Source organism: Hipposideros armiger, unplaced genomic scaffold (genome assembly GCF_001890085.2).
Source record: "Hipposideros armiger isolate ML-2016 unplaced genomic scaffold, ASM189008v1 scaffold_1116, whole genome shotgun sequence".
Taxonomy (NCBI): domain Eukaryota; kingdom Metazoa; phylum Chordata; class Mammalia; order Chiroptera; family Hipposideridae; genus Hipposideros; species Hipposideros armiger.
In genome coordinates, this window is record NW_017732466.1 from 273,381 (window position 1) to 296,511 (window position 23,131).

The window sequence follows — 23,131 nt, forward strand, 5'->3', positions numbered from 1 at the left end:
AATTAACTGGAGCTAGTAAAGAACAACTCTCAATGCCATGTTAGTGGTTTATAAGAAAGAATGTCTCCTCAAGGCCTTCCCTGGGTCCCCTGATTAATACCAACACGTCCAAAAGGACACGGGAGAGGATTAGAAACCAAATCCTGCCATTATTTGCATCTCTAGATGTAGAGCTAAGAAATCTGAGATAAACAAATGGGGTGAATTTGGAAATGCTGCATCAGCTGCTTCCTCCTGTGACATGAATAGCGGGAGCTATCAAGGATCTGCCTGCCTGTCAAACCCTAGGGAGACAGTTCCCTCCAGACACCAAAGAGGAGTAACCACTCAGGATGACTGAAACCTGCGGTCCTCCAGAAGATGAGCTGTCACTGTTTCATGTCATTTTAATTTACATGATCGTAGGCACTGAATGCATCATTGGTATCGCTGCAAATGGGTTCATCGTGGCTGTCAATGCGGCTGAGTGGATGCGGAACAAGGCAGTTTCCACAAGTGGCAGGATCCTGTTCTTCCTGAGCGCATCCAGACTGGTTCTTCAAAGCTTCATGATGGTAGAAATTACCATCAGCTCAACAACTCCTCGCCTTTATCATGAAGGTGTTGTGTATGATACATTCAAAGTAAGTCTCATGTTCTTAAATTCTTGTAGCCTCTGGTTTGGTGCCTGGCTCGGTTTCTTCTACTTCGTGAAGATTGCTGATTTCTCCTACTCTCTTTTCCTCAAGCTGAAGTGGAGAATTACTGGGTTGATGCCATGGCTCCTGTGGCTATCAGTATTTATTTCCATGGGCCACAGTGCCATCTTCTTCAATGAGACCTACATTACCTATTGTAACAATTCTTTTCCCATCCACTCGTCCAGCTCCACCAAGAAAAAATACGTCACTAAGACCAGTGTGGTCAACCTGGCTCTCCTCTATAACCTGGGGGTCTTCGTTCCTCTGACCATGTTCACCCTGGCGGCCACTCTGCTGATCATCTCTCTCAAGAGACACACCCTCCACATGGGAAGCAATGCCACTGGCTCCAGGGACCCCAGCATGGAGGCCCACTTGGGGGCCATCAAGTCCATCAGCTATTTTCTCTTTCTCTACATTTTCAATGCAGTTGCTCTATTTCTCTTTATGTCCCACACCTTTCATGCCAACAGTCCCTGGAATATTTTGTGCAAAGTCATCATGGCTGCCTACCCTGCTGGTCACTCCATTCTACTGATTCAGGACAACCCTGGACTGAGGAGAGCCTGGAAGCGGCTTCAGCCTCTAATTCATCTTTAACTAAAAAAATAAACTCGATGGCCGACACCACAAGCCTACCACAGCACCAACCAGCTCTGCCTTTCCCTCACCTAGACCTCTCTTTCCCATCTCTTTTCTTCCCCAACCCTGATGATCCTTTCACCTGTTGTGGGTTGTTTGTATAGGAGCTTGATCTTCATGTCTCTCTTTCGCTTCATGGGTACCATCTTTGGGATGTTTAACATATTCTCTACCTGAGCCTTCTATTTCCACCTCCCTTGCTCTATAGAAAGCAGTGGTTCTAGACACTGGCTCCAAATGAGAATCTCTAGGAGATTTTTGGAAATTCCAATGTCCGGGCCTGACTCTAGATCAATTAAGTCAGAATTTCCAGTGTTGGAACTTAAACAATTTTTAAAGTTCTCCAGGTGGTTCTGATGTGCATGCAGCCAGAGTTGATACAACCATCAAAACAAAGGAAGGCTTTGCAACCTGAGCTCCTGGTAACGTCTCTCCTTCCCCTGCCTTTTAAACAGATTCAGATTCAGGAAGCTTTCTGAGTAACAGCTGGAAGCGCATTTTGTCTCCATTTTCCAAAGACATAACCTGAATGATATGGAAATGCCTATCAAGATTAACAGTACATAAAACACCCTTTCACCTGAAAATTACTGTCTAAGGATTTTTCCTATAGATAAGGCATGGTCCTATATATATACCAATATGTGAAAATATGTGGAAGAAGATCTTCATTAAGGAGGAGACTCATATATCCAAAATGGAATAATATGTGAACATTTTTAAAGTGAGACAAATGCATGTGTCCTAAAATGAAAAGATTTCCAATATATTGTTAAGTACAAGAAGCAAGGAGGTGTTTAAAATTCCATTTATATTCTTTTTATGGACTATACATATATGTCTTGTGTATATGTGCATATGTATAAAGTTTCTAGAAGGATTTACCAAAATGATTAACAGGACTTCCGAGTAGTGGTGCTGGGTATGTGGGGATAAATGAAACATTTACACTACATTTTCCACCTTTCTGCATTGTTTGAACTATTTAGAACATGTATGCATTCATTTCACATTTTTAAAAGATTTAAATTGGTGTTCTTTATAAGAAAGAGAACTAGGTAAATAGGAAAGTTTTGAGGGAGAGAACTCTGTAGCTTAATTAGTTGACTGAGTCTCTCACTATGTTTGTTATTATAAAAAATGTAAACCTCCCAAATCATGAATTAAACATCTCTCACTATCTCCTATTTTCCATTTTCTTTATTCACTCAACGGCTGCCATGGGAAGGTCATGGGCTTTCAATCCATTGCCATATCTATATTCTCTGTCCCTCCCTTCGCTTGCCTTCATATGCAGTTAGGATTCCTGGTGAAGCATTATACCCACACCCTTAAAATATACTTTCGGTAATGACAGATGGAGTGAGATTATGTCTGAGATTTGCTTTAAGATAACTTGGCAGAGGGCACAGCAGTGAAGAGAAGAGAGGTTTAGATTAGTCATATGTTGATGATTTCTTTCAAACAAGGTCATGGGGCTTCTTGATACTACGTCTGTCTATTTCAGAGTATGTTTGAAATGTTCCCTACTATAATTTTTATGTGAATGAATAATACTCATTGTCTGGCCCCTCTCTGTCTTCATCCTCACCACGTGGAAAACCCCACATCCAGATGAACTCCACTATTTAACACTCCACGTTTACTTGAAAGCAACCTAGTGTTACTTGAGACTATCTCATAACTGGATGAACTTATGTTCGTACAGGTTCGTGCTCTTTAGTCTCAAATGAGTAAAACCATTGGGCATTTCCATCCCCCGTTTCCCTCGAGAAGTCACTCGTTAACTACCCAAAATGGCTACCTCTTATCATCTCCTCAAGTCCTGAAACCTCCAACCCCTTTTCTCCCTGCTTCCTTTTCCACTGATGAAGTTGCCCTCACACTCCTTGATAAAAGTCCTTAGAAGGACATTCCTTCATCTTCTCATCAGCTTAATTTATAAAACCACCAATTCTCTCCTACAGTCCTAATATTTCAATAGAAAGAGTACCCCTCTATGAAGGAAATAATTAGAAATGCTGTAACCATTTTTCTCCTCCCTCTGTATTTCTCTTGCCTACAAGTTCCAGATTTTTGTGTGTTTTGGTTTTCTTTAGTGATTGAGCCATTCCTCAAATATCTCGTGATTCTTGAATGTTAGCTCTAAGAAGCTGATTTCAAAATTTGAAAGTTAATTTTTTTTAAATCTTTTGGAAATTAAAAACTATATTGAAGCCTGTAGGCGAGACGCATCTCAAAAAAGCAGCACATTCAAAGCTGGATTCTTAGTTTTTCTCCCCGTACACATTTCTCATTCAGTTTTCTCCAACTTCCTAATGTTAAATAGCGCTGCAATATTTTCCATTGATGCAGCTAGGATTCTGGGAACCATCTGTGGGTCTGGTTTCTCTCCCCACCCCATTCAATTCATCTGTTAGTGCCTTATTTCTATTATGTGATGTATATAATTAGTTTATTAATTTAACAATTATTGGATGAACACCAATTATATGGTAGGCACTACTCTAGATCTAGGTACACAGTATTGAGCAAAATAAACGGGTCTTCACAGGTCTTCTATTCTAGCTGGAAAGCACAGAAAAATAAAACAGGATGAACAAAATGAGAAGGGGGGGTGGGGTGGGCAGGTGTTACATCAACCTAGCCCAGAAGGGTCTGAGTGAGTAAATAAAATTTAAAGAAGAAATAATGTTAAAAATTAGAAACCCAAACTAAGAATTTAGAAGATTAATTACAAAATAAACCTAAGGAAATCAGAAGGAAACACAATTCATTAAATATTGATTTCACAAATTAAAGATCAAACAATGGAGAATTAAAAATGAATGTAAGAATTGGCTCATTAAAAAAAATATTAGTAGTGTTTGCTTATATAATTGAGAAAGACAAAAGGCATAAAAATGCACAAAATAAGAAATAAAGGAAAAATTACCACAACTCAGAGAAATTACAATACCCTTAAGAAACTATTTTGTTCAACTCTATATAAGAGTGTGAAAACCCAAGTAAGATAGATGTTCCTAGAAACATGTAATTTACTAAAACTGATTCTTAAGAGAGGTAGAAAATCCAAACATAATAAATCACTGTAGTTGAACTAGAGAAAACTGTCAAGAGCCACAGCCCAAAAAGTGCCAAGATCAAATGTTTTCACAAGGGAATTCCACAGGCTTTTTAAAAAGCAGATCACGTCAAGGCGATACACATTGTTCACAGCATAAAAATTAAGAGAAGTTTCCAAATTTGTTTCATAAAGCGGATGTAATGTTGATATCAAAACACAACAAAATATGTCTCCAAGAAAACTACAAACTAACCTCACCTACCAATATTTATGTAAAAGTACTGAATAAAATTTAACAAAGATATCCAGAGTATAGGCTTATTTCATAAAAGATGGCTTAGTATTAGAAAATATAGCAATGTAATTTACCATATTAGCAACACTAAGGAGAAAAAGCATGTAATAATTTTCATAAACGTTTTTAAAATTGAGAAAAATCCAACATCCATCCCTAATTATTTTAAAAAACTTAATAAAATAAGAATAGATGAATAATTTCTTGATGTGATAAAATACCTCTATCTCAACCTAATAGCCAGCATCATTCCTAAGGAAGAATCGCTATTATGTCTATTAATTTCAGGAAAAAGACAAAGATGTTCACTTTCACCCTATTAATTAATGTTGTCCCTACATATTATCCAAAGTAATTAGAAAAAAACAAATAAAAGTATTTTTAAAAATTTGAAGGGGAAAGTTGGAAGTATTATAGGTAAATGATATGATGGCATATAAAAAACTTAAAAGAAACAACTGAAAAGTTATTATAAATAATAAAAGTATGAAATGTGGAAGGGGAAAATCCTTATAAGAGTTTAAAAAAAAAGATAAAATACTAACAATAAAGTTATCAAGAAACAAGCAAGACCTATATGAAGATGACTTTAACAGGCCTCAGAGGCACAAAACGGAAGATCTGAACAAGAGGAAAGGCCGCCATGCTGTTGAGTGGAGTCAATGTCATTAGACATAACATTTCCATAAATAAGTCAATATTTAGTGTGACTTTGACACATATGCCAAAAAGTCACAACTGTTTGTCACTATTTTTCTGACAATGTTGTGAGGTTTTATTTCCTTGTGAAAGAGCCTGATTAAAAGCATAGAACAAATTCTCATGTATGGCTTTTTTAATGAGATTAAAAATTAGATTTTTAATGAGATTGTCAGTACTTACAAAATATCATAATAGTACTCATTTATAAATCTGTACCCAAAAATTATGGGATTGAAATTATTTTCTCAAGTTTATTTTTTAAGTTGTTATTATAATTACCAAAGTAATACCAGCTTTGGGCCAAAAAGTAAAAACCAAATACTGAGAAAGGTGTTTTATGAAATGCAACAGTCTCCTGCCTCACCCCAATTTCCACTCCCCAGAAGCAACATTTCTATTGATTTCTGGCTTTAGTTTTTGTGGTGGTTACCCTCATAGCTCCAAATGCATAAACATATACACATACATACACACTTCCATTGTTTTATCCATCTGTGAACAATATCCATTGACTCATCACCGTAAAAGATGAGAACTTAAGTGTCACATATATTGCCCTCAAATTGTCCTTTGTCCTCCTCCCAAATTTTGAGTTACTTTCAGCTCTTATGTCTGTTGTCTTTAAATTATTGATCATTTTAAGTTTCAATTTCTTGTTCTATTTGTAGTCAATACCCATCGACTCCACATTATATAAAAAATAGCATATTAGCTCCCCTTCTCCTTCTTTCTGTTCTTTCTCCCCTTTTCCCCTTCTAATTTCTGAAAGCAAATGCTCCTTTTACATTGTTATATGCTGTTCTGTAACTGTAGTTCAGTCTTCTGTGCTTTCTCTGTGCATTTACTTTAAATGTGGAAAACCCATTAAGTAGCATTCCTAATATTGTTACTAAAAGGATTACTGGACTCAGGACGAAAAGGTGCTTTCTGTTAAAGTCAATTACACAATCCATAGGCCCAAGTAAAAGGAGACTATTTCCAGCATAAAAGTCAAATGCATTTTCTTACCTTCCATTATTTACTCAACACCATGCAAGATTTTAGTTTGGGTTTTTAATCATGGTGGAAATGTTTCTTATTTTGCCCTCACTCTTGATTGGTGGTTTGGTTGAATATATGATTCTAGGTCTAAAATCATTTCCCTTAAGTATATACTTAGAAAAAAGTTCATTTTCTTTTAGCATTCGTTATTACTAATTAGAAGTCAGAAAGCAACCTGTGTATTTTTTCTTTGTAGGTTTTTATATTTTCTTTCTACAGAACATTTAAGGGTCTTCTTTTTATCCTTAGCGGTTCACAAGGCTTGTGCTACAACTGCATATAACAGAAATCTGACTACTGTGACCATATAATGCCTAATATATATGTATTTTTTATCTTTCTTTTTTAAATGTATTTTTATTTCAGCTATAGTTGACATTCAGTATTATTTTATATTAGTTGCAGGTGTACAGCATAGTAGTTAGACATTTATATAATTTATGAAGCGATCTGCCCAATTAGTCTAGTACCCACCTGACACTCTACATAGCTGTTGCAACATTATTGACTATATTATATTCTCTATGCTGTACTCTACATCCCCGTGTTTCCCTTGCCTGAGGAGATATATCAGAAAAACTATTACTAAGAGCAATGCAAGAGAGTTTACTACTGCCTGTTTTATTCTAGGGTTTCATGGTTTCGGGTCTTACATGGAAGTCTTTAATCCATTTTGAGTTGATTCTTGTATATAGTGTAAGAAGGTGGTCCAGTTTCCTTTTTTTGCATGTGTCTGTCCAGTTTTCCCAACGCCATTTACTGAATAGACTGTCTTTACCCCACTGTATAATAGTCTTGCCTCCTTTGTCATAGATTAAATGACCGTATACAATGCCTAATATTTTTTAATGTAACATGGAGTCTAGAGGCTGGAGAAAATGCAAAATGCTCCAGGAAGTGATTAAGGCCCTGGGTTCTTCTAGCTTTCTATCCTATCACCCTTACCATGTTACAGAACCTCTTCAAGTTCATGCTCACAGGATGGAGACATCACCTCTACATTACGGGGAGAACTGCGCCTACGGACACCCCTGCCAGGAAATCCGTAGAAGAGTGTTTTAATTTAATTATGCTCACTTTCACTCTAAACAAAACCAGGGTACTTATAAAGAGGAAGAGGGGAGAATGATCATGGTTTAGGCAACTAGTACCAGACGCTCCATTTGTAGAAGACCAATTCAGGGCTTATCATCAAAAGACCATTTCTTTCATTAGCACTGAGACATTTTCTTCTATTTCTTAAAAATAATTTCTTCCTCTCCACTTTCTCTAATCTTGCTCCCTGAAATTCCTTTCAGTCCAATTTAGGCCTCCTGAATTAAACATCTGTGTCTTTATCTTTTCTGTTACTGTTTCCATCACTGGTTTTTGCTCTGCAGAGAAGTTACCTTGACTTCTTCATTTTTACTGAAATCATATGTTTACTGAATGTATTTTTAAATCATAGTTTTAATTTCTAAAAGCTTCTTATTTTTACTCACTTATTTTTAATAGCATCCTTTTCTTATTTTATGGATACAATATCTTCTCTGCCTTCTCTGGGGATATAAGTTTGATTTATTGTGTGTTCTTTTCTGATCTTTGTTTCTTTAGAGGTCATTTATTATGAATGTTTATCCTGGTTTCTCTCTTTCAGGCTGTGGATTTTGCTCCTATCTCTAATCACCCTTGATTACTTATCCATGAAGGAAAATGAAAGGCTGTTTTGCATAAGTAAGTATTATTCCCCAGTAGGGCATTCTCCTCAATGGAAAGGCTGGTTGGGAGCTCGGTTTTGTAACTAGACCATCCAGTTCATCAGGATTGGCTTCTGTCAACCGGCTTTTGTTTTGTGTATGTGGGTGAGGAATCGGACATTGTCCTGAAAATCTAAAGTGTCATAAGAAAGAATTTAACCTGTGTGCAAACTCTCACACCAGAAGCCTACCTTTTTCTGGAAAACGTGTTCAGTTTCTCTAGAAAAGAATGATCAATATGGGGGCTGCCGATGGTCCTGTGTGCAATGGTTGGGAAAGGGGTGGAAGGGACCACTAAAGCAGCTATCTGGCAGACAGAATTGCAGCAATGCCTCTGTTCTGCACCATGCCTCCCTCCCACTATCCAGAGCTAGGAACCCTACATCCAGGGCCCTGCAGGAGGCTTTCAGCAAGCTGATCAGTCACAGTATCCTCAGAGGCCCAGCAGGTACGGATTCTGAGCATCCTCTACTTCATACAAAATGTGCTTTCATTGGTGGGTCACATCCAAGAAATGGGATGAAATCGCTACTCTGCCCTCAGCCATCCTCATTTCTCTCCCTTCATTGTTAAGGGCTTTTTGTTTTGTTTTATTGTCTTGTTTTGTTTTGTTTTTGGTCAATGAGTCTCAGAAGAAAGGGGAGGCAAATCCATTTGTTTGGTCTAACACGTAAAATAAAAAACCTTACACATAATAATAATTACTATTCAAGAATCTCTAAGTCTATTTCAGAAGTTTAATCTTATATTGCCCAACTCCTAATTCGAGGTCATAAAAATTGTCCCAAACTGGTTTTCTACAGGAAATTTCTAAGGAAATTTTTGAACTGGGACATTGACTCCACTGATAACAGGCTTATCTTGTTTTTGTTTTATGCCAGTGTTTCTCTCCCTGTTCATGAACACACCTGCTTAATTCCACTCTGTGACCCCTTGGAGAAATGTATCAACTCCTCAAATTGATTAAACAGTGGCAGCTCCTAATTTCCTTACCGCTTTCATAGAAAATTTCCAGAAAGCTTAATTTGGTGAAAGCTGAATGTTGGACTGAAAAAGACAGGTGTTCATCAATAAGTTAAGTGGTCAGTTAAGTGGTGTTTTTCTTAAAGAGAAACATCTATACGGAACCTCTCAGCATGCACTCTACACAGCTATGTGCATGTCCCTCACCATTATCTTGGAAATTAAAAAAAAAAAAGAGCATAAGACCAAACATAGAAACGATAAAAGCCAAATGTAGGCCACCCCAGCCAACTCTAACTCGCCTGCCAAGTAGCTAAGGAGACATGGTGGCCGAGTCCCCCTGTATATCACCATGGAGACATCACTCCAACCATCAAGTAATGAATGGGATTCTGTACAACTAGGAGCGCTGAACACAAGCAGGGAGCTGCTAGCACGAGGGGAGGGAGCCAGAGAAGGGGACAGTCCAAGGGGCAGGAAAGGTGCCACACTGCAGGTAGGTGCCAACGTGAGAGGACAGGGTTGCAGGCAGTGACTCTGCAGATGGGAAAGGCACAGCTGGTGACTGGACCTGCCGCTTGGAGACCGGCCCAAACCACCTTCCTTCTGCCTCCAACTAGCAGCCAGGCTCAAAGCAGGAGAGACCATGTTCAATAGGATGGATGTAACATGAAATGAATGAGTTTACCCAGAATTATGTTTTCACCCACCAGGTGGATGAGGAAGGGGGGGGGGGCGGGGGGCGCGCTATGCCAATATTAAACTAATTATTTTTAAAATGTAAGTTGCTTTTTCACATACCCAATTTGAAAATTTAAAAATTCATTCCTACTTTGTATGGGAGCTCATCTGAGATTTCAAAAATACCCTCACAGAGCACACACCTGCACGGAAATTCATTCTAAACCCTGGAATGGAATCTGGAGTAAAATCATCTCACAGACTGAGAGGCAGCGAGCAGATGAGCTGGGCCCTCAGACGTCACTGCTAATGTCAGAAATAGGGATGATTTATGACGAGACCGACTTTGAAAAAGAACGGCAGGATGTTTGACGTGCCCAGGGTCGTCTTTCTCCCTGCATGCTCTCCCCGAGCAAACTCCTCCATTCTCACCGTTCAAATCCCCCAAACAGCCAATGGCTTCCAAATCCGCATCTGTCCTACACCTCGCTCCTGATCCCCAAGCCCTCTCTATCCCCAGAGTCCCTTCTCCTTATCTCCTTGTTGGCCGCAGATTTTTGCTGAACTAATGACTGTCTCTAATTATCCTCTGCCTTGCAAATGAAAACTCTTTCCGTTTTAAGAACTATTATGGACTGGCATTTATAGCTGAGATTAAAAATAATCCCCACCAGACTGCCTGTGAGATGTGGTTTCCTGAGAGCCTGGAGGCCTTGGGAATGCAAATCAGAAAATGATCCAATTGCCACGACATTTACCAGAGGAAACTGTCATTTGCATCTACACTCCAGATCCCCGAGGGCTGCAAATAAATCAGGGCTCATTCAAACCAGATCCTGGGCACAGACCGAAAGTTCAAGTGGAGGTGGATTTGGAAAAAGGCGTGAAAGGACAAAATTCTGGAAAGTGGGACTAATGATCCATTTCACTATCAAAACGGAAGTGCAGGCAGCACATTCCTCAGTACCTAACCCTAAGCTGACTTTGAATTTTATCAATAGCATTCCTCTAGCTGAATGACTGTCATTTTCAACTGCTAGCCCTCCCACCCCACCCAAAGGTACCTTCCTATACTTTTATTAACTACATCCTTTTTAATGACATCATTGTTGCTGGTAGCACATTTTCAGGCCTGGAGCAAACAAAGGTGACTTCAGTGAAAACATTTCAATATTACTGTGATAGTAATGGCCAACTGTGGGTACAATGTAGTAACAAAGTCCAGTTTTATCTTGCTTGGAAAACAGTTTCCTGAAGTCCTTCTGTCTGCACACCTGAATGCCGCCATAATCCCCTTCCCATCAACCCTTACCTGGCTCACTCAATGCCACAATGTGTTGTATCATGAAATATCAGTTAAAAACTTGTTCCCTTTAAGATTCTCAGCTTCCAAATTCAGACCTGTTTTTCCGCAATGGCTATGTGTGGCCTCTGAACTACAGCTTCGACTTCCTATCTATACTAAGCCTTCCTCACGTAGCAGCACCACAACGCGTGTCTGTATTGGTCTAGAATAGGCTAGGCTAGGCTGCAAAACACATGGTCCTAATGTCCTTGTTTTTAGGGGACACACGGAAGTATTTAGGGGTGAAGGGGCCTCCTATCTGAGCTTCCTCTCAGATGGGTCACACAAAAAAGTAATATGTATATACATATTTAGAGAGAGAGAGAAGAACCAAGCAGTGCAGTTAAATGCTAATATTTAGGTAATCTGGGTGAACGGTATGCAGGAACCCTTTGTGCTCTTCTTGCAACTTTTTTAGAAGTCTGAATTTAAGTCAAAATAAAAGTTAAAAGGAAGAAAAACTAGCTTAGGAGCATGGTGGGCTTTAAAGGGAATAATAGTATGAAAAAGTGCCCTATAAATTATAAAGTACTGTGTAAATGTTTTTAAACTAAAAGTTACACTATTTAAAGTATTCGATTAAATTCATCTTCCCTAAAAAAAAAAAAAAAAATCCAAAAGTTGGAATGGCTAAGAAACATATGCGCATTTCTTGCTCCTCTGAACCCCATGCAGCCTAAGCTCTCCCAGAGTGGCCACTCTCCACAGGACATCTCAGGGCATCGGCTGCTTAGGGCCAGTGCTCCGCCAGCTCAAACGAGGCCCGGGGGTGGGGTGGGGGTGTCACCTGAGCAGGTGAAGGGAGCCTGTGGAGCAGTCAGCTTCCTCTTCTGTGAGTTGGCAAGGATGTCAGGAATCTCCTACTCATAGCCCATTCAGAGGTAGTGACACAGCCCCGCCTACCTGTAAGGGGGTGGGACACACAGGGACTGCGAGGCCATATTTGTGGAGCATTCCTAGCTCTGCTCCAGCATCTCCTCAAGCTCCTCAATTTTCTGCTCAATTGAAAACCCTTTCTTTTTCAAGATACGAAGAGAAGAGGAAAAAGGAGAAGAAAGGTACATATCTTACTTTAGTCCCTCCTTTCTCTTCCAGTTAGCTTCCCAATGCTACACTCGCTACCTGAACCCCAAATAGGGCAGGTGCCACTGCCTTCTTCAGGGATCGTCCGGATTGTGCCACCCGTCTTCAAAAATGTAGTGGCTTACTTGTCAAAATAGAAAACAACCCTCTTGATCATGGGGGCCACAGACTTGGGGTCTTGACTGGACAAGCAATGAAGGCAGCATTGAGAACACAGAAAGGCAAATGGTAAAGAACGCGCATTGACGCATTTTCAAATTCCACGAATGTGGACTGGTACCCACTGTACACTGAGATTCTTTACTTTTAATATCCGCAGCACCTCTTATTCACACCCACCCGAGTTCCAGCCACTGGACAGCAGGCACATTACAGCACACTAGGTATTTGTGAGGTAAGAACAATGGCAACCTCTTTGGGGATCACAGAAGGTGGACCCCCCCCAAAAAAAAACCCCAAATACAGAGCACACAGCTAACAGTGTCAAACACATGGACAGATAGGGAGCAGGAGCCTCTTGGTGAAGAAGTGACCTTAGGGCAGCGTAGTAAATGCAGAGAGGGCGGGCTACGTGAGTTTACCGTATTTATGGACCAGAGAAAGGCGACAGGGCAGCTCTCCGGGGAGAATCTGCATTATGAGGGTCTATGAACTCACTGGAAACTCATCCCACCTTCCTGGTAACATTTCTTACCCTCGCTCACAGAGTAAGGACAACACCAGGCCTCGATCCACAAACCTTGAACATCTGGCACTGAAGTAGCCTCCCTGCGTTCTCCGTCACAGCCCAAAGCCTCGGCGTTCCCTTCAAACACTCACCTCCTTAGCCTCCTCCTCCACTTCTTGAAGCCCAATCACGTGACAGAGCACACATGCACACGCATAAAGGCACGTCTTTACTTCTTCCCTCCCTCCCTCCTTCCTTTTTCCTTCCTTCAACAAATTACTTACTGAGAGCCTAACATAAGGCCAGACACAATCGCCTTAATTTCAAAAATAAGACTTTATTATATGCCATTCAAAGTAGAAAGCACCTGTCCCCAGGTAGACAGCTATGAATACACGGAGAGAGACAGAACCCAGCTAAAGCCCAACCACCTGAGGAGAACGAAAAAAATACCCAGCTACCCAGGTTCTTTTTTTTGCCAGACAATCCTGAGTAACATTTGGGGCATGCAGACAGCATGCACCCACAGATAAGCATAAGCAACGGCCTACTTCCAATGTCTCCAATGCACCTGGAGTAGTTTTTAAAGTTCATTCCTATTTAAACACAAGAGAGGTGACCTCTGCGTAAGGCCCCTCGCTGCTCCCTGCCCCTCCCCACATCACTCTCCAGCATGGTTCTTCTCTCTGGACCTGGGGTTGGGCCCTTTTCTGCTGCTCTGTACTTCCGGGGCCCTGTACTGATGAGGAAGGCACAGAACATCCATTTGTTTCCTTGCATTATCCTCATAACCTGCTGCACTTTATCTTGACTTAGCCACTCCATGCAAACAGACATACCAACGTCTCATTTCCTGCACAAAACACACATCCATTTTTGGTGCGCCATAATCTCCCCCCGACAAAAAGATTTTTTTTTCCTCACCCCAAATCATTATATCTCTTTGTGGCAGAACTGTTAACAGAATGTATTTGTCATTTTTTAGTTTAAAATGGTCATTATAACTACATTATCACATGTAATAAAAAAAACTGTCCGTAGTAATTCTGGTCTTGGCCTGATGGCGGCCACTCACCGTTTTTATGCAAAGCCTGCTCTATTGTGTTCGCAGGTCCCAGGGGTGACGGAAGCAGACGCATCCAACCATGGGGACAAACTTGGGTCTAGACATCTAACTCTTGTCCTCAAGAAGCCCATAAAAGCCTTCTGCTCGGTCTTAGGGTTTAGGCAGACCATCCCTTCCCACGCTGGGAAGCACGCTGAAGTCTGGCTCCCAGCTGCAGAGGGCGTGCTGCATGCCTCTCCCTATGTTGGCCACACGCCCTACCTCTCCCTGACAGTGCAGATTTGAAATACTGTCGACCTGTTCTTTCGTGTCCGTGGTTATCAATCCGGGGCCTTCTGCCTTTCCCCCACTCTTTTCTCTCCTTCCTCTACCATTCTCCCAAAAGTTCCTAGATGGGAGGAACATCACCCAGTGTTCCTGGGAAAACCATGGGCTTCCAAAGCCCCTTCCAACCTCTCAGCCTCCTGGGCCGGGCGGGCTCAACACTCAGTCATCCATCCCCCTCTAGGAAGAGGGTCTTTCCAGTTCATGGGGTGAATCAGCAGAGGTTTAAGATCCCCTTTCCCTCAAAATCGTCTTGTACCAGGTTCATCCAATGAGCTGGATTCCACGAGGGACCATGTGGGGTAGCTTTCTCTCCCCACCATTGCCTTTGGTTTCACTGTGGAAGAGCTGTGCTCTCCAGCCATGGGCAACCCTCCAGGTAGAGTCCATGGCTTTCCACACGTATTGGGAATTAAAACAGCATAATTGTCAGTTAAAAAAAAACAAGTCCCGTCCCATTGTAATAAAAACCATTACCTCCCATCTAATGTAAAGGTGTCTCCTCTCTCCGGCTGGGCCTGAGCCACACAGCTCCTCTCCAGGTCCAGTGATGGGGAGGGTGGGTGCGATCCGTTTTCCTCACCCTCCTTTCCCCCTCGCTCAGCACTTCCGGCTCCTGGCAGGACGCAGGGGAGGGCGCAAGCTGAAAGCCCGGGGTATTACTTAACTAGTGAGGGTGCAACTGGCTCCTCGGTGCCCTCTGGCAGGCAAACACTGATTGCGGCAGGTGGAGGAATGCCCTCCCCACCACGGCGTCCTCTTCCTAACGCGTGAAACCTGTGAATACGCTCCCTTCCATGGGAAAAGGGACCTCGCAGAGGTGATGAAGTTTAGGACCTTCACATGGGAAGATCATCCAGCTAGGGTAGAGCCAATGTAATCCCAGGAGTCTTTATAACAGGGAGCAGGGGGGTCGGAGGCAGAGGAGGAGCCGTAATGACAAAGCAAAAACAGACCCTGCAGAGAACTCTAATAGGAATCCAAAGGCCAGGTAAAAGGACGTCTAAAACGCACTCCCTGAGGGTTTCATAATGATCTCAGCAGGTGTGTGGCCTCGGGCAGTCCCCTTCACTCCTCAAGGCCTAGCTTCACTCATCCCCGAATCGGTGAGCTGAGTCCACGTATCACACCCACTCCCAGGTCACATGCAGGCCCTAGCATTCTGGTGTCCAACTTGGGTTCCTTAGGGTAGGGTTCTGTAGTCAACTCAAGTTAGTCTATTTAAGAAATACAGTTTTTATTTGCAATGTATCTTTCTAATGTAACTAAATAGTAAGGATCTGTTAATAAAAAGATACTTTACTAAAAGGCAATATGAATGTTCTCATGAAAACTGTCTGAAATAACTCTGACCATGAGTATAAAGATTCAGCGCTCTCCCTATAAAAGTGGGCAGATAAAAAACTCTTAGCCAACTTCCTAAAACGCAAAAGGTTTTCTTTCAAAGGTTTGCTCCAGACCCCTATTTAGAAAGAGCACGCCCGCCCACTAGTGGACAAATTAAGTAATTGCTCGATTTCCCCCCCCCCAAGGACTCCTAAGCGCCATCTTGTGGTGGAAACTGTCAGCTAAGCTCTAGAACCATCCCGTTCAGGGCCCACACAAGACATGCATTCAAGACATCACTGAAAACTCCAGGGTCTTCAGGAGTCAGGGACGCAAAGGTCTATGGGCGGACGTAGCAGAGGTGAGGAAAACAAACCAAGTGCCAGGAAAATAATGAAACTTTATTTTTCTGAACATTTTTTATGTTTGCAACCATACCACATAATGCACATCTGTATGATATTGACAATTGTACCTTAAATTAAAAATTGGAAAAAAAAACAAGATAAAAAATAGAAATATTTTACTGTTAATATTTTCTTTCACAATTTGTTAACTTGTTTTGGAATCAGAAATCTGCGACTTTTTCTTTGGCATTAACATATCATTGTTAAATCTTGTATCAAGTTCAATTTGATCACAGAATTCAGCCTTGGCAGGTAGCTTTGACTAGAAGAGATACTGAGTTTTACTTAGTGTAACAGTAGAAAGGAGCTGTTCAAAAACACGGACATTTTCAAACATGATTTTCAAAGATTTTCAAAACCTTTGCACAATTGTTAAGATATTTGCAAGAGTTTGGCGTCCAGTGTCACTGTGCTAAGTGCTCTGTCCTGTATCACACTGCTGGTCCTCTTTCGCCCTGCAGGGAAGCGCTGATGAAGGAGCAATGAGCAGTGAGAGGTGATCTTCACAGAGGCTGAAGTCAACAAGCCACTTGGAGAAGTCAGTTTTCAGTGTCACACAATTCCCATCACGGGGTTCTGGCCACCAGTTACATTTCTAGAAACTAACTCTAGCACAGAAAAGAGGACCAAATAACTCGCAGATGTGATGTTAGATAACTTTCTCCATAATGTTTTATAGCTACTTGTGGATGCCTTTGCAAAGAAACCGTCAAAGCATTGGCCAACACAAAAGTCCAACGATGTGATAGCCGCCATCTTTGCTGCCTAGCATAAGCCAAGATGTTTGGATGGGAATGAGTTCACTTCAACAATTGAACAACTCTCCTGTGCTGCAATGGAGCCCCCTGACCTACGTGCAGTGAGCAGACTGCTGAGCTGTGTCCAATTCATCAAACAGCATCTGGAATGTTCTGTGACCCAAGCCCCAGGAGGAGAGCCAGCTTACAGGTGGCGAGCTGTGTCCATGACGTGCTCCATTTTTAACTTCTAGCATCGCATACAGCAGTTCCTGCTGAACAACGCAGATGAGTAGATGTGAGTCTGTATCCTTACATAACTTGCCACATGGAACCCTGGTTTTATTCAAGTCCAATATTAGCACCATGTATGCCAGGAACATCGCCTGTATTAAACTGTTCAAAAGTTTCCTCAATTACAGAAATTAATTTCTTAGTCACTTCCTGGTGTGTGTCTCTCGTGGGCACACTGTCTTAAAATATTTTCATTCATATAAAAATCTCAAACTCACAGTGAATAAATAGAGCTTACATCTCAGTATTACTAAATATGTACCCCCATCAGCTGCAATAGCAAATGTTGCAACGTTTAAAACTTTTTTCCACACAATTTATCTTTTATTTCCTAGTCTATTTCCAGTACATTGAACGACAGTATTCCTGGTCACACTCACATTTGCGCTATGACTTCCGCTACGTTCAACAGACACTCTTTTACGACTTGCTATCTGTGAAGAATGTGATAGCCCAGGCAGATTTTTCACTCAAATACTAAAGTGTTCATTTTATAAACAACCCAACAAACCTTGTTGACATCTGGATTCTCTGTGCAGCTCATCAGGTTTTGATCACAGATCTTTCCATGTCCCTGGCCTTTGCTCCTACAGTAGTTTGAGACATAACAGCATCTAGGCTGTCGCTTTAATTACAGCCTTTGCCGAATGAGCACATGGAAGTGGCCTTCGGTTTATTATACAAAGTGGAGCATATGACCTGCACGTGTGTCTCCTTTTTCCTACTTTTCATAGAGATAGGAGAAATAGTTCCTTTTCTAACACTAGACGGGAAGTGATTTTCACAAGCCAAAAACTCAGTTTTACAAAATATGAGGATCATGTTCTATATATAATTCAACCTCTGGATCTGGTCTCCCTCCACCTGAGAGAAGAGCACGTCCTCTCAGCCTTCTCCAGGAGTCAGTCGTCCAGTGACTTCCACGAGGGTGTTGAGAGGCACAGCTCCTGTTGTCCCAGGATTAACCCTACAGCCCACACGAGACACCAAGCAGGTAGGTACCCCCAGGGCCATTGGGCCCCACCCCTCCTTGCCCAATGTTGAAATAAAAAGGGGAAGTAAAGGAAATCCCATTCTTCCGCTTTTTTGAGGAAAATTACTCAGAATCTTTGCAGGGGCGACATGGGTATGGAATTTTTTTTTAAAGCCATTTAGGGAACTCAGGCAATTCTGTATGTAGGCAGAGTTGAGAAGGGCAGATGTAAAGAAAGCAGCCCAGAACTGATGCTGATACCTATCTGCAAAGCTTGCTAAGAGATGACAATACCTTCATTACTGTAACCAGCCAGGATCCCAACAGCCACCCCCACCCAGCTCTGTGTTTGTAAAAAGATGAGAGGAGGGAGATGAGAGGGTACCTGGAGTCACAGGCGACACACTGCAGAGCTGCCACAAAGCCCTCATGAAACCTCACATGTGCTCTTCACGAGACAGCCAGTCCATGCAAGCCTGGCCCCCAGAGTCACCAGCATCCAGATGGCATCGGCCGGCCGGAAAAGCAGCAGCAACCACAAGAGAGCACATTTATCACAGCAGCCAGTAAAATAAGGGGAGTGCTCTGTCCCCTCTGCACACCGGTACTCTGGAGGAGCCAGGGTTGCGGAGGGGCAGATGGGTGTCCCAGAGCCCACCCATCCCCGTCCAATCCAAACAGACGGGCTCTCAGCTCCATATGAGAAAGAGAAAAGGTAAGATTTAAACCAAATGTGAAACTAAATTGGGTTGAGTGTCAATAACGAAAAATAGGTGAAACCTGTCCAAGATGTCACTATGCGATGTGAAAGGGGGATTAAGTGGCACAGAGCTGAGCACAATGACTGAAGAAAACAAACGGTGTGTGTTTGTCCCACTGAGTTGACACTGCTCCAAAAACCAATTATGTTTAGTGGTATCTCAGCCAGACGAGGCTTAAACACTATCATTACCAGATTTGATCACGATTTCTCCCTCCTGTCCTCCCTGAGGTAACGTCTTCGTTTCTTGGGGTCACACAGAGCCTTGGAGGGGGGCAGTGGGGAGTCTCTTCCAAGGCCATTCCTGTCCTCTCATTGGCGTCACAGCCTCAGCACCTGTCCCCACCCCCATGACTGCTCTCCTTGGTGGCCTGCCTCTGGGGCTGCAGGCAGACCATGCTCACCAGCCCCCACTGCCCTCACCTCCAAAAATCAGAGAACAACATGAATGAAAACCAACAGAAGATTGTACCAGCACAGTGGAAATCAACAATTATGTGCAAGAAATTGGGGGAGATGCTATTCATTACAAACTTGCCTAAACTAGAACAAAATAAACAACAAAAAATGAGTTTGGTGCTTGGGAATATGTGAAAGCTGCTGACAAACACTACTCTCTTCTATTAGTAGAAGTAAAAGAAGTTACCAAAGATGCAGAACTGCCGACAAATCTTGTTTACCGTTTCTGGCGATTATGAAGGAAGCTGCTAAGAACATTCTTGTACAAGTCTTTGCGTGGACGTGGACTTTCACTTCTCGAGATAATGCTTGCTTAATTTTGCAATATATTGCTCTGTCTGGTGCCATTTTTATACAAATATGATTTAATAATATAAGACAAATTTATAATAAAAATAAACCCGACTTCTTTATTTGAAATAAATGAATGTGTGGTGGGGAAATTTACTTTTATCATCCCTCCATTTCTGTTATGAAAATTATAATGGGGCAAGCACACTGGCCCGAGGCCTTGGGGTCAAGAAGATACAAGGAATTGGCAGATATGTGACACACTGCAAAGTGCATTCCTGCCTTGTTTTAGATGGGCAGTCACCATTGCACTTGAAGTAGGCAGACCAAATATTGCCAAATCTTTTCATTTTCAAGGGAAGACAGATTGTATGTGCACAGATGTAATCTCCTAAATTTAAATGCTGCCCAGTAAAAAATATATTACGCACTGGTGGAGTAATGCTGTCCAAAGTGAGACAGTACAAGATAAATGAGACACACAACCGCAGGCGAGATTTGGCCCCAGACTCGCTGAACGCCAGCTCTGCCTCCAGTTCTTAATCCCAGTCATGAGCAATATGACCTTTGAGCTTTCTAAAAATACAGCAGGCCTGGGCCCTATCTCAGATTCTTATTTACTAGGTCAGGAATGAGTCCTTGGCGTCCATATATATTTTTTTTTACTTTAACAGAGTTCGTTCTGTCTCACAGCCAGGATAAAGAAATCGGGAATTAAATTTCTAAGTCACAGTATCCTGTCACGTGCCAACTTCAACACCATGTTCAGAACATGCTGAAGCCTTCCCAGGCTAACTCCACGAGAGTCTGAGATCAAACAGTGATACGCACATCAGAAAATTATTGGTGATATACACACAATGAAAACGTGACTACCGAGTCTTTCTTATCGCTAATTAACCCAAATGGCCTCCGATTTTGGCTTTTCTGTGTACTATTTGAGGACATTATAATAGCTGGCCTTTCTAGAAGAAACAATTCTAAATAAAAGATGTTCATATATGAGCTGATGGAGATTTCTTATTCATAAACAAGCTAACTATAGGAATAAAAACGCTCCCAAAATAAGAGACAATTAAGGAAGAAGGAGGGGAAGCAGATGAGAGAAGCTATATGCCTTTTTACAGATCATTTAGCAGGTAACAGATCTTGTGAGACAAGTGAAAAGGCCCTGAGGCCACTAAGATTCCTCACCTGGGACTCCTGCCCTGTCAGGTAAAGAAGGTGGGAAGATGCTAGGATAAATGGGCCTTTATGAAAAATGGAGACAGCCAATAACCAGATCCTCTCAATTTGCATGTCAAGCCTCTAACCTGTAACCACATGACATGCAAATGAAGAAAAAATTAGAAATAACCATTAACTGAGGAAAAAAGTTCAGGCCACACAGCATGGCTACATGAGCACAGATGCCACGGATAAAGGCACGTCCTGGTTTAAGATCACCTTCACCTTGGTGGTCTCCGGAACCGAGGGCGTCACTGACGTCATCGGAAACAGCTGCATCAGGGTTGCAGCATGGCTGCCCACGGGGCCGAGTGGGCCAGACGCGAAGACTTCCTGTTGGCGGCTGCGGCCTGCAGCTGCTCGCCTTCTCCAGGCCCTTGCTACAGGTTTGGATGATGCTGGCGAAGTCTTCCAGTCCCCCATTCCGGGCCGCTTATTAACCGAAACACAGTGCATGTACCTTTCAAAGTCCTCCCCGTGTTTCTGAACTAGACCAACCTCTGGCTCACTGTCTGGCTTTATATCTTCCACTGCCTTAAAACTGCCAACTCTACTCACCGTTTCTTCTCCTTGATGAAGAGGAAAATCATGGTGGGGCTGCTTTGGCTTCTGAGGCTGTCGCTGTTCATCTCCTTATGCCTCAGCTTTCCCTGCTCTAAAGATAGCTTCAATGTGTATGTGAATAGTTCCACTCCTACCCCTTGTCCAGCTCCACTGAGAAGAGATACGTCACTGAAACCAGTGTGGTCAACCTGGTTCTTCTCTGTAACCTGGGGGTCTTCATTCCTCTGGTTATGTTCACCCTGGCGGCCACCCTGCTAATTATAAATCTCAAGAGGCACACCCTCCACATGGGAAGCAATGCCACTGGCTCCAGGGACCCCAGCATGGAGGCCCACATGGGGGGGCATCAGAGCTATCAGCTGCTTTCTCATTCTCTACGTTTTCAGTGCAGTTGCTCTATTTCTTTCCTTGTCTGTCACTGATGCCCACAGTTACTGGAATATTCTGTGCAAAATCATCATGGCTGCCTACGCTGCTGGCCACTAGGTTCTACTGATCTTGGGCAATCCTGGACTGAGAAGAGCCTGGAAGCGGTTTCAGTGCCAAGTTCACATCTTTACCTATCAGGGCAGACTCTGTGGCTGGAACCCACAGAGTACCTGGTCCAAACAGCTCGGCCTTTTCCTCACCTAGACCTCTCTTGCTCACCATCTTTGCTTTCCTAATCCTGCTCTGACACTTCTCCTCGGGTAACTGGGTCCTCTCATAAATGTGACACTGAATTTTTAACTTGAGATGCTGAGCAGAAGTAGCTAAGCAACTCTTAAGAAGAATGTATGCAAGCTCCTTGGTCTATGCTCATTCATATCCTGCCCTGAGTTCCTCTCCATTTCCTGCCCCCCGGGTCTTAAGGAGAGGGTGACCAGCCATGTCCGTGTGCCTGGGATGACCTCCGTTTGTGCGTGTTGCTATTGAGCACCCTTTAATTCTCAAGGTTACCTTGACCTGGATGAAAAATTATACGGTCACTCTACTTAAGGCACCCTACTAACCCACAGTTAAGACAGAGGAGGGCTAGTGGTGAGCACAGAATACGGTCCAAGAGGTAGAAGGGAAAACACAACACCTGCAGAGAAAAGGGATTCAAAGAAGAAAGGCAGGCCAAAACGATCAAGGGCTGCTGAGGTTTAAGGAAAAAGAAGAGTAAAGCAAAAGGCTTGGGATTTGACTAAAAGGAGGCCGTGTATACTACAAGTCGAGCGGCAAGGTGGCATTCGAGATGATAGGAGTTTCCAGACAAGGCAATCAAAACAGTGAGGGGGTTTGTAAAGACCAACCATCTCAGGAGGTTGTTTGGGAATGAGAAGAAATACAGGGTGGCTGGTGGATAAATGGATGGTCAACTGAATGCTTTATTTTTCCAAAAAATAGGGAACAAAGTGAGAAGTGAGGAAAGGAAGAATAAAAGAAGAGTGAAGTGTGTATGAGGCAGAAAGAAAATAGGAACAGGCCAGGGTACAGGAAGGTCTATTTTGCTTCACTCCTGACTCTGTGGCAATGCTAGTGGCACCCGTGCCTCTGGCTTTACCAGTTCTGGGTCACCTCAAAATAACTACTGGGGCAAGGGCAGGTTACCTGAGAGTGACTACTTGAGAGGCAGAAAAAGAGTACTCGTCATTGTCACTCTTCAGAACAATGCTGTCAGCACTGCCTCAAAGGGCTGTTCACAAAATGAGACACCCACCGACCCCAGATATCCTGGAACCAGAAAGGTAGGAATTTGGGGTTTTCCTGTATTTGCTATTTTTTAAATCAGAATTGCTGAGGAAAATGTGAAGAGAATGCTATTGATGATACCAAG

At 42.4% G+C, this 23,131-nt stretch overlaps 1 protein-coding gene and 1 pseudogene across 1 annotated transcript; both read left to right on the forward strand.

Moving 5' to 3' along the window:
* Positions 1 to 290: 290 nt before the first annotated feature.
* On the forward strand, positions 291 to 1,280 carry TAS2R39 (taste 2 receptor member 39). The gene has a single exon (XM_019632308.1). It carries the CDS (start codon positions 333 to 335, stop codon positions 1,278 to 1,280), a length of 948 nt encoding a protein of 315 aa, XP_019487853.1. The 5' UTR covers positions 291 to 332.
* A 19,408-nt stretch (positions 1,281 to 20,688) lies between these two features.
* On the forward strand, positions 20,689 to 22,685 carry LOC109376382 (taste receptor type 2 member 40-like; annotated as a pseudogene).
* Positions 22,686 to 23,131: the final 446 nt, after the last annotated feature.